Here is a 10,975-nt window from a genome sequence, read left to right as displayed (position 1 = left end):
AGTTGAGTGCCTGACTGACTGACTGACTGGAGTGAACGCGTCATCAGGCGCCGTTCTAACCTTTCCTCGGTCCCTTCAATCGTCGAAAATGTTGGGATTTGTGCGTCGGTCGACGGTCGCTGCCTAGTGCCTACTACAGTACGTAGCAGGGGCCAACAAAAGAAGCCGGCCAGGATGGAACGCTTTTGGTTGGTCGGGTCATTCGGCGCCCGCCTACCACCAGGTTCGTTTCCATGGCGCGAGACGATCAGACGAGTCAAGGAAGGCGTGCATTGTTGACGCGACGGGGGACGCGGGCCGAGAAGATCGGAAGACGTCGCCGGGAACCCGCACATGGCTGCTGGCCCTTGCAGTTGGATTCGAGGTGTAGAAAGAAATGCACTAACAAATCTGGTCTGGGCGGTGGGCAGCAAAGTCAAAACTGCCCGCGCCCGATCATTTCACCCGTACGCTTTCTTTCTTTCTTTCTCTCGCCAGCCACCAACGGCCCCTCACCCTGCACACCACCACCAACCACCACCGCGCGCTCCTCTCCTCTACGCCGTACGCGCGCCGTCGCGAGGCCGCGGAACGTACCGTACCGTCCATACATATACACACAGCCAGAGCCAGGCCTTCCTTCCTCCCTTGCACGCCGCGGCCGCCGAGTGCAGTGCAGACTGCTTCCCACCCGGCGAAACCCGGGCCCTGGCCGTCGCCATCGCCGCCGCCCCGGCCGCGCATTCCGTCCGCTCCGCTCCGTAGCTAGGGGCACGCCACTGTACCGCCTGTCCCCGGCCCCCCGGGGGGCTCCAGGATTTCCGACCCACCCTCGGGTGGGTTGTCCAGAAGCATCGACGACCCGCTCCCGCTCCCGCTCCGTATAAACAAATCCACGCCGCACCCTCCTTCCTCTTCCTCCCTCGTCGCCTGATCCCACTACCCCACCGCATTTCTCGTCTCCACTCGCCTTCAACTGCCGGAAGTAGGGGGGGGCGGAAGGAGGCGGCATGAGGGACGACGGCCCCGCGGCGGCGCTGGTGCCGCGCCTGGCCGTCTCCAGCGCCAGCCGCGTCGAGGAGCTCGAGCGCTTCTCCCATTACGTCGGTACGTGCGTGCGTGCGCTCCTCCCCTCCCCCGCCCTCAGCTTTAGCTCCCGCTGCTAGCCTGCCATCGTAAGCTGCCCTTCTTCCTCGCCCAGTTTCAGTTCCTCGAGTAATCTGGACGCCGTTTCTGTTCGTCTGTGCTGTTTGTATGCTCATCTTTCATTCATCTTGTACTAGTAGTAGTACTGCTTCGTTTTGCACCTGTGAATTTGTTCGTGCGATCCATTTCATCAGGCGAACCGCCTCAGATTCCCGGGGCTCGCCCGTTTATAACTTGCCCCACCGGATCCCAATCCAAGAAATAGGGAATCCCAGCTGCACAAGCATCCCCTCTCGATTTGTTAATCAAAATTAGTACCGGGTCTGCTTGCTCATGGTGGACATTTAACTAGACACCCAACTTGCCCATACCATACACAAGAAAACTGTACATTAGATAATGTTTCTGTGACTCTGCCGGATGCACGCACATCGCTATCATTTCCCACCCTTCTTTCACAATAAACTAGTAAAACCCACGTCGCCATCAAAGATCCAGACGCACGGCATGTTCCTTCCTTCTGGCTCTAGCTGCTGTGCACAATCCTATGACAATAATGCGGTTTTGGAGCCACGCTGCTTCCCCTGAACCTTCCTGCCTGACAAAAATCTGTGACATTTTTCTCCAGCCAGGCAAATCGGGTTCGACCAAGCCAGCGAGTGCCCGCACCTGTGCACGCTGGCCTACGACTACCTGCGCAAGAACAAGGGCTACGAGGAGAACATATTCGCCTTCTTCCACAACACCGCCGACCCGGGGTCCCTCATCGTCAACTTCATCGAGGAGCTCGACAAGTGCATACTCGGCTACTTCTCCTTCCACTGGAAATGCTCCACCTACATGATCACCCAGGTAAAAATTAAGGAGAAATCGACCTTCCGTTCTTTCTTCCTTGCGAACGATGCATGTTCTTCCACTGATATTTTGTATATTGATTTGATACAGTGTGATCTCCACAGGTTCTGACAGTGGAAGGCGCGCCCAAAAGAAAGCTCCGGAACATGGTATTGGAGGCCACCAGGTGATTGATTATCCATTCTTTAGGCGGCACGCGTCATTGCAGTAGAGCCTGTCGATGCGTCGTGGTTGTCTATTCTTTGCTTTGTTTCGCCCATTATTTTTAGCTTGCATCATCTTAGTGTATGTAGTACTTGGTATGCCGCTCTTGTGTGTGGTTTGATAAGTTCTTCTTTATCAGCGTGCTGGATTTCGTCCTTGAATTATTCACACAGTTGACTTCTACTTTCATCTGACCAAGTAATAAATAAGTCAACCTGGCACTGGATCAACTTCAGAGCTCAGCGTGGGCTCTGTAGCAGAAACTGCATCTTTTGAGGTCAGGAGTGATGAGATTGAGATGGTGCCCATGTGCCAAGGTTTTAAATTACTCCCACAACCACATGTTGGTTTGTCATGACACTTTCCTGGAAATGTCTCTTTGAATGAGTGCATTGCTAAATTGCCCGGTCCAGTTTGTGTCTGCGTTTCTTATTATTAATCTTGAAAGCAATTAATTCACTGCCAGTGGGGTACAATAATTCCAGTGTGTATCTGTCCGTTTCTAAAGCGAAATATGTCTGCATAGGAGAACTATAATTGAATTAATCCATAAAAAGTGTGAAAAATATACAAAAAATACAACTACAAGAACCGTATGCTTAACAAGTTCCTTTATGCATCATGTACCTCCCTAACTTCCTAAGCAGAGGAGTTTAGTTCGAGCATATGTTTACAACTTAGATCTGAGATGGTATTTTCTTCTCAAAAAGAATACATAAACTCTAATCTGGTTCAGTCATAAGTATGAGATATAATTACAGCTAATGATCTCTGTTCATCTGACACCAAAACTGAAGTCTAGTATCTGATTCTCCTCTAAACACAGGAGTCAGAGATTCGAAAGGGTCACAAGAAACTTAAAGGTAACTAGGCTATTCTCCACACTGGTGGAAGAGCTGAAGGCCATAGGACTATCTCCCCAAGGTCCGGCACAGTGCAGCGATGTGATGGTCCCAGTAGCACATTGTGATCGCAGCCCAGTCCTGCTCCTGATGGGTGGCGGAATGGGAGCTGGCAAGAGCACTGTACTTAAAGATATACTAAAGGAGTAAGTTGATCAATTCTGTACTTGTTGCTCACTGTTAATTTCTTCTGGCAATCTGCACGCATTGCACACAGAAAAAGCAGAGTAAACGGATGAGAAATGCCGAGCTGTTCAAACTGAAAGCAAGTAGAGCAGCTAAATAGAAGACTTTGTGTCTATAAGCTGATCAGCCTATTATTTGTAGATCATTTTGGTCTGGAGCAGCAGCAAATGCAGTGGTGGTGGAGGCAGATGCATTCAAGGAAACCGATGTCATATATCGAGCAATCAGCTCAAGAGGTCACCACAACGACATGTTGCAGACGGCAGAGCTGGTATGTTCTACTATGTGACTAGCACAATATATACCGATTAATTGACTGATCAAAATGAACAAGGTTGCATATTTTACTGGTTCATACTTCTAATAATGAGAAGCGCTATCAGAAACCAACCTGAAGGAAACCCTGACACCCATCATTTCAATTATACTGAAACAAGCAATTTATCCAAACTGAATTAGCTGATGAATCATTATGCACATCTTATATCGTGATTCACAACGTCGTTACAGGTGCACCAGTCATCGATGGACGCGGCCTCGTCGCTCCTGGTGACCGCCCTGAACGAAGGGAGGGACGTGATCATGGACGGCACGCTGTCGTGGGAGCCATTTTTCCAGCAAACGGTAGCCATGGCAAGGGCAGTGCACCGGCAGCGGTACCGCATGGGCGTCGGCTACAAGGTCACTGAAGATGGGTCGATCACGGAGGATTACTGGGAGCCGGTTGAGGCCCGCAGTACTGACGAAGAGAGCGAGATGAGATCGAGGAAGCCCTACCGCATCGAGCTCGTCGGTGTCGTCTGTGATGCCTACCTCGCTGTTGTGAGAGGAATCAGGTGAATCTCCTACTCCCTTCGATCCATAATAAGTGTCGTGGTTAGTACATGCCAGAATTAGCTAGTATCTCGCGCTATTGCCATTTGGCGAACTACTTGGCTTCAAGCACTGAGCATCTCACCCAACAGAGGGGAAGATTTCTGCTCATACTTGAATGGAAACACAGAAGCATTGCATCTAAAAGTCTGGCATTGGCAGGAGAGCGGTGATCACGGGGAGAGCGGTGAGGGTCAAGTCCCAGCTGCAGTCGCACAAGCGATTCGCCACCGCATTCCGTGGATACTGCGGCGTCGTCGACAACGCGAGGCTCTACAGCACCAACTCCATGGGTGCCCCAAAGGTAAGGAGCCACCACTCTGTTCGAAGCCAACAATGAACAATCCGCTCCTGGAGCTGGAGTATCATGTTTGTTGAACCTATGGAGTGTTGTTCCACATGGCATAGCAGTTGATAGGGTGGAAGGACGGCGAGAGCAACCTGCTGGTGGACCCGGAGGAGATCGGGTGCCTGGAGCGGGTGAGCGGCCTGAACGACGAGGCCAACTGCGTGGACGAGCTCTACCCGGACGGCCAGCCGTCGCCGTCGGCGTGGCAGGACCTCGTGGCGTCGCCGTCGAGGGCGTCCGTGCAGCGCGAGCTCAGGGCCGCCGTCCAGGCGAGCGAGGCGCGCTTCCGGGCCGACGGCGCCCTCCGCGGCGGCGACGCGCCGGTACAAACTTTTTGAGTCCGGCGCGTGCGGTGCGAATCATCATCCGTGATGAGGGTGTTTTCTTTCTCCTTTTCCTTTTCTTCTTCCTCTTGACACTGTGAGGCTGGGGGTGTTGGGTTGAGTGGTGGTGCTAAATGATGGATGGCTCGCCGAAGAGGCCGTGCTTTCTGCCATCTCCAAACCCGATCCATCATTGTGTATTCAAACACATACACACACACGAGCGTCGGTACAGTTTTGTGCGCATTGACAATCTTCGATATGAGCATAACACGTACGCGTTACAAATCGGGTCCGTCGGCGTGCCTAGGAAATGGAGCTGGTCCGGATGCATCTATCTGTCTACATATATACCAATATATAAAGGATCTAATGGAACAAGGAATGATTCGTCAATTGGTAATCGTGTGAACAAGGTCGCACACAACTCATTAAGAAAAACCGTTTGCGATTGAGCCAACCATTGCACACGTACGGTTGAACCGTGCTCCCGGACTCCCGGTATCACACATGAGTCGCTCAATCAAAGTGTGTGCGATGTCATTTCCGTATCGCAGGCGACGAATTCTCCGTTGCATTGCACACGGTTGAACCTTGGGCACACGGGGTTTCTTTTTTATTCGTGGACCGATGTTATCATCACATACAGTTTGTCGCCAGTACGTGTGCGCCGCGCGATTAACAGGGTTTAACATTACATTACGTACTCTATCTGCACCGGTGCCAGCTTATCCATGAGTTGAGCGGTAGTAGCAAGCAGCGGCTGACACACATCTTATTCTCGAATTTAGAGTTGAAGGACCATTTTATTTAGCGCATGCAGTTGCACTGTGCTTGGCAATCTTCCCGCTCAGCTCCTCCTTGGCAGCTCCCACAACCTTGTCCACCACCTTTCCTTCCTTCATGAGCACAAACGTCGGCATAGCCTCAACACTGAACTCCTCGGCAATTGACTGTTTGTCACATAGATATATTCTTGTTAGGACAATATAGTAACTCAGAATTTGCACCGTATTCTTCTGTAAACAGTGCCAAAAGCTCCGCTACCTTCATTTCATCAACATCCACCTTCAGGAACATAACATTTGGAAGCTTCTTGGCAATCTCATCTAAGATTGGAGAAATGAAGCGGCATGGTCCGCACCATGTTGCAGTGAAGTCGATCACCACCTGTTACAAGAAAAAACAGGCCAATATGAACTTGAGAAATATGGAAAGCCTCGGTTAGTTACACTATTGCTATTTTTTTCTTTTCTTTACAGTCACTATTGCTAATTCAAAAGCATAATATTCACGAAAGTGGCAACTAATCATGGTACTGCGATCGCTCACAAAGTGGCGAGACCGACCCCAACAACGTTCATGCCAGGGTGACACATCCTGGAGGGGGTTGTTGTCTTGCATGAAATGATTCACGAGCTACACTCGAAGAAACTTGATGGAGTTGTCTTCAAAGTGGATTTTGGAAAAGCCTATGACAAAGTTAAATGGCCATTCTTGCAACAATGTAGACGCATGAAAGGCTTCCCGAGAAAATGGTGCCGATGGATTGACACATTTGTCAAAGGGGGCAGCATGAGTGTCTAAGGTAAATAATGACGTTGGTCACTATTTCCGAACACGAAAGGGTTTGTGCTAGGGAGACCCTATGTCGCTTATTCTTTTCAACATTGTGGCAGATCTTCTAGCAGTTTTCATTAGCCGAGCCAAGGAAGCAGGTCATGTTGCGGGCTTAATTCCTCATCTTGTGGATGGTGGGGTATGGGTACTTCAGTATGCCGATAACACTATCATCTTCATGGAACATGACATTGAAAAGGCAAAAAAAAATATGAAACTTATTCTTTGTTTATTCGACCAGTTATCTGGTCTCAAAATTACTTCCACGAGAGCGAACTCTTCTGCTTTGCAAAAACCAAAGAAGAAGAGGATCAGTACAAACATCTGTTTGGTTGTGAGTTAGGCTCTTTCCCTTTTAGATACCTTCGTATCCCAATGCATTTCCGTAAACTTCTTAATAAGGAATGGAAAGGTATTGAGGATCGCTTTGAGAAAAAGTTGAGTTGTTGGATTGGTAAGCTTATGTCTTATGGGGCAAGGCTCACCCTAATCAATGCCGTTCTCACACACTTACCTATGTTCATATTATCTTTCTTTGAAATACCTAAAGGGGTAAGAAAAAGATTAATTACTACAGATTCAGGTTTTTTTCGCAGTCTGATGAACATAAGAGTAAATACGGCCTGACAAGGTGGGATGTGATCTGTCGCCCTAAAGACCAATGAGGTCTAGGGGTGGAAGACCTTGAGATTAAAATTAAGTGTCTTTTGAGCAAATGGCTTTACAAGATACTTACCGAGGACGGGGTTTGGCAAGAATTACTTAGGAATAAGTGCCTTCATTCAAAAACCCTCTCCGAGGTTTAGGCAAAACCAACAGACTCGCCTGTCTGGAAAGGACTCATGGGAGTTAAAAATGTTTTTTTCGCATGAGTTTCGCTACAGCACCTGCTGCTCTAGCTAATTGCCCACCCCTTCCACGTGTGATTTCTATGTTATGCATGGCCGTGCCTAAGGGCATATCGGTTGAAGTAGATTCTTCTTTTCTCTCAAAAAACCCCTTCCCAAACTGTACAAGCTTCTTCCAAAGCATACGGCTTTCTAGATGTATATGACGATCTCTAGACAGATGGATCTTATATGAATCATATGATGAAGTACCACATGAGTGGATATATAGGAAAGGAAAGAGGGACGTTCATTGTAGGAAATTGTCTAACTACTAGGTTTTGGGAAGATACATGGCTAGGGGACATGCCACAACCATGCAATACCCTCGTCTCTATCATATTGTACAGCGGAAAGATGCTTCTGTTGCATCTGTGATGGGCCACATACCGTTGAATTTTGCATGTAGAAGACCACTGATTGGGGACAAATGGACAGACTGGTCAAATCTCGTTGAAAGGTTTATGATGGTCAACCTTTCACACGAATCAGGCACATTCCATTGGAAGTTGACTACTTCTGGTGCCTTCATAGTCAAATCTATGTATGCGGACCTCATCAATGATGGGCAGCCTTTTCACCACAAATATATATGAAAAATGAAAGTCCATTGAAAATAAAAATCTTCAGGTGGTACTTGGATCGCAAGGTCATCTTGACAAAAGATAATCTGAAAAAAAGAGTTTGGCAAGGATGCACTAAGTGTTGCTTTTGTGGCGATAGGAGTCAATTAAGCATGTATTCCTTAAATGCCCACTTGCCAAGCTACTATGGCGAACGGTCCACATAGCTTATAGTCTACGTCCAACCACGAGTAGTACGAATATATTTGGAAACTTGATACGGACATGGGTGATGCTAGTGATGTCGAGAAATCAATAAGACGAAATATTTACGCTCCTAATTATTTTCAGTTGAGTGAAGATAATGAGGCAGACAAAGCTTTGGACAGTATTTGTACGCGAGATGATGCTTTACAAAATATGTGGCGTCCTGATCAAGAGAGGATTAAAGCAGAGTCAATAGTTGGTGTTGTGCCAAAATATGAAATACTAGTAGATGCTACAGTATTAGCAAAGGAAGAGAGGAAGTCCCAGGCATGTACGTTTGATCAAGGTGAGCAGGAATTTGGCTGTTTCTTTGGGTTGTCACGTCCAGAACTTGGACCGGCTATGCATGTACAAGAGATATTTTTTAATGAGACTAATCAAAGAATCCTAATTAGCTACTATTTCTCACGATCAAGACCGCCGGAGCAAGATGCGTACGTCAACATGTTTCAATGGTGGAAATTACTTTGCCTGAGAGATATCGGATGGGGGCCACCAAATAAATTGTGTTTAGTTATTTTGGTATTTAATCTGTACTGGTTACCTGCTAAAATAAAGCACGTGATCAGATTTCCTTTCTTAGTTGATAGGTCGACGGTTAGAGACGTAGAGAAGATTTTGCACGGTCAAACTTCTCAGGCAAGTTAGCTATACTAGTATATATAGTCCTTGAGCGCTCTTGTAAAAGCAGGTTATATTTTTATGAATAGACACGATGTGTTTTTAGGGTAAATATCCGTATCGAGTTTTGGGGGAAGCTGTCTAAAAATCCCTAAGTTTTGGAGGAAGCTTTAGAAAACCTCTGTGTTGCGATTTCTCTTCGTGGAAATTGTTTTGTGCGTGAGTATCGTCGTCGAGATTGATTCTCTCGTGCTGGACCGTAAGGTTCAATCCCTCTACTTCGCGTACATCGCGTGCGCGGGCGAGAGGCTATTGCTGCTAGAGGTGGAGTACCGTGAAAGATCAGGCCGCAACAACAGGTCGGATCTCACCAAGAGGTTCGGTCTACATCAAAACTGGTTAGTGGGGGTGCACCCCAAGTTGAAGTCTCAGATCCGTGTGGGAATTTGTGCTTTACTTTGGGTCATTTGAAACACTCGTAATGATTGTATTTTTAAGAGAACGAAAGTTCCAAACTTTTTGTAGGTTATCTTTAAGGCTTCCAGCTGGATCCATCCGTGGTAATTACTATGCAAGGAGGAGGATCAGGCGCCCACGGTCTTTGCGTGCAACCGATGGAAGATGGTCCCTCGGGATTTGTTTAGCCGATTTGGTTGGCGGCCTACTAGTAGGATTTGTGATGCATGAGGCTAATTTCCCTATGATATTCTATTTTTTAATTTGCCCTTGGGGTAGTCATGTGCGACATTTTATTGGTTGAACTTTGTTATGGTCTGGTGATGAACTTTGATATGATAAATAAAGGGCTGTGTGCATCACTTGACGCAGAGGCCGAGGGATGTCCCCCCTTTTCGAAAAAAGCATAAAAAGCTATCTGAGCTTGCAATCAAGGTCATAATTTTTGGGAAGATAATTTGCATATACCATAAAAACTTGAAGAGACTTTCCGATGTAAGGCATAAAACAAATGGTGAAACTTTTTATCACTACCGTCGCACATAAAATAAATCCATGTATGCAGACCTCATCAATGATGGCAACCTTTTCATCACACACACACACACACAGATATATATGGAAAATGGAAGTCCCATTGAAAATAAAAATCTTCATGTTGTACTTGGATCGCAAGGTCATCCTGACAAAAGATAATATGAAAAAAGAGATCGACAAGGATGCACTAAGTGTTGCTTTTGTGGCGATGAGGAGTCGATTCGGCATCTATTCCTTCAATGCCCACTTGCCAAGCTACTATGCCAAACGGTCCATATAGTTTTCAATCTACCTCCAACCACGGTTAGTACGAATATGTTTGGAAACTGGTTATGGGGATGCACCCCAAGTTGAAATCTCATACCCGTGTGGGAATTTGTGCTTTACTTTGGTCCATTTGAAACACTCATAATGATTGTATTTTAACAGAACAAAAGTTCCGAACTTTTTGCAGGTTATCTTCAAGGCCACCAGCCGGATCCATTCGTGGTCATTACTGCGCAAGGAGGAGGATCGGGCGCCCACGGTCTTTGTGTGCAACCGATGGAAGATGGTCTCTCGGGATTTATTCAGCAGATTTGATTGGCGGCCTACTAGTAGGATTTGTGACGCATGAGGCTCATTTCCCTACAATATTCTATTTTTTAATTTGCCCTTAGGGCAGTCATGTGCGACAATTTATTTGCTGAACTTTGTTATGATCAGATATGAACCTTTATATGATAAATAAAAGGCTGTGTGCATCACTCGATGCCGAGAGATGTCCCCTCTTTTCGAAAAGAAACATAAAAATCTATCTAAGCTTGCAATCAAACCTCAAGGTTACAATTTTTGGGAAGATAATTTGCACAACTTGAAGAGACTTTTTGATGTACGCATAAAACAAATGGTGAACCTTTTTAGCAATACCCTCGCACATAAAACAAATTCATGTATGCAGACCTCATCAATGATGTGCAACCTTTTCACCACAAATATGTATGGACATGAAAGTCCGATTGAAAATAAAAATCTTCATGTGGTACTTAGATTGCAAGGTCATCCTGACAAAAGATAATTTGAAAAAAAGAGATTGACAAGGATACACTAAGTGTTGGTTTTGTGGCGATGAGGACTCGATTCAACATCTATTCCTTCAATGCCCACTTTCCAAGCTACTATGGCGAATGGTCCACATAACTTTCAATCTACCTCCAACCACGAGTAG

General features: G+C 46.7%; 2 protein-coding genes across 2 annotated transcripts in view; one reads left to right on the top strand and one right to left on the bottom strand.

The window, feature by feature from the left end:
• Positions 1-203: 203 nt before the first annotated feature.
• Positions 204-4,990, top strand: LOC123139286 (calmodulin calcium-dependent NAD kinase). Its single transcript, XM_044559087.1, has 8 exons — positions 204-1,086; positions 1,754-1,977; positions 2,085-2,146; positions 3,011-3,232; positions 3,414-3,543; positions 3,783-4,108; positions 4,308-4,449; positions 4,557-4,990. The coding sequence occupies exons 1-8, from the start codon at positions 990-992 to the stop codon at positions 4,830-4,832; spliced, it is 1,479 nt and encodes a 492-aa protein (XP_044415022.1). The 5' UTR covers positions 204-989; the 3' UTR covers positions 4,833-4,990.
• Positions 4,991-5,404: 414 nt separating this feature from the next.
• LOC123139296 (thioredoxin H-type) overlaps positions 5,405-10,975 on the bottom strand; it is an 8,310-nt gene continuing 2,739 nt past the window's right edge. The window contains exons 2-3 of the mRNA XM_044559097.1: positions 5,865-5,987; positions 5,405-5,770 (exon numbers count right to left, since the gene is read on the bottom strand). Of these exons, the coding sequence (XP_044415032.1) occupies positions 5,624-5,770; positions 5,865-5,987 (270 nt within the window). The 3' untranslated portion in view covers positions 5,405-5,623. The remainder of the gene's footprint in view (positions 5,771-5,864; positions 5,988-10,975) is intronic.

Source organism: Triticum aestivum, chromosome 1B (assembly GCF_018294505.1).
Source record: "Triticum aestivum cultivar Chinese Spring chromosome 1B, IWGSC CS RefSeq v2.1, whole genome shotgun sequence".
In the NCBI taxonomy this organism is placed as follows: domain Eukaryota; kingdom Viridiplantae; phylum Streptophyta; class Magnoliopsida; order Poales; family Poaceae; genus Triticum; species Triticum aestivum.
Note: the sequence above shows the minus strand (reverse complement) of the source record. Positions and strands in the feature narration are given on the sequence as shown.

Excerpts from the sequence above, each read along its gene's own strand:
- LOC123139286 (XM_044559087.1), top strand. The coding sequence starts at position 990 with ATGAGGGACGACGGCCCCGCGGCGGCGCTGGTGCCGCGCCTGGCCGTC. Across the intron at positions 1,978-2,084 it reads CCACCTACATGATCACCCAG|GTTCTGACAGTGGAAGGCGC; the intron begins GTAAAAATTAAG and ends TGATCTCCACAG. Across the intron at positions 3,544-3,782 it reads TGTTGCAGACGGCAGAGCTG|GTGCACCAGTCATCGATGGA; the intron begins GTATGTTCTACT and ends ACGTCGTTACAG.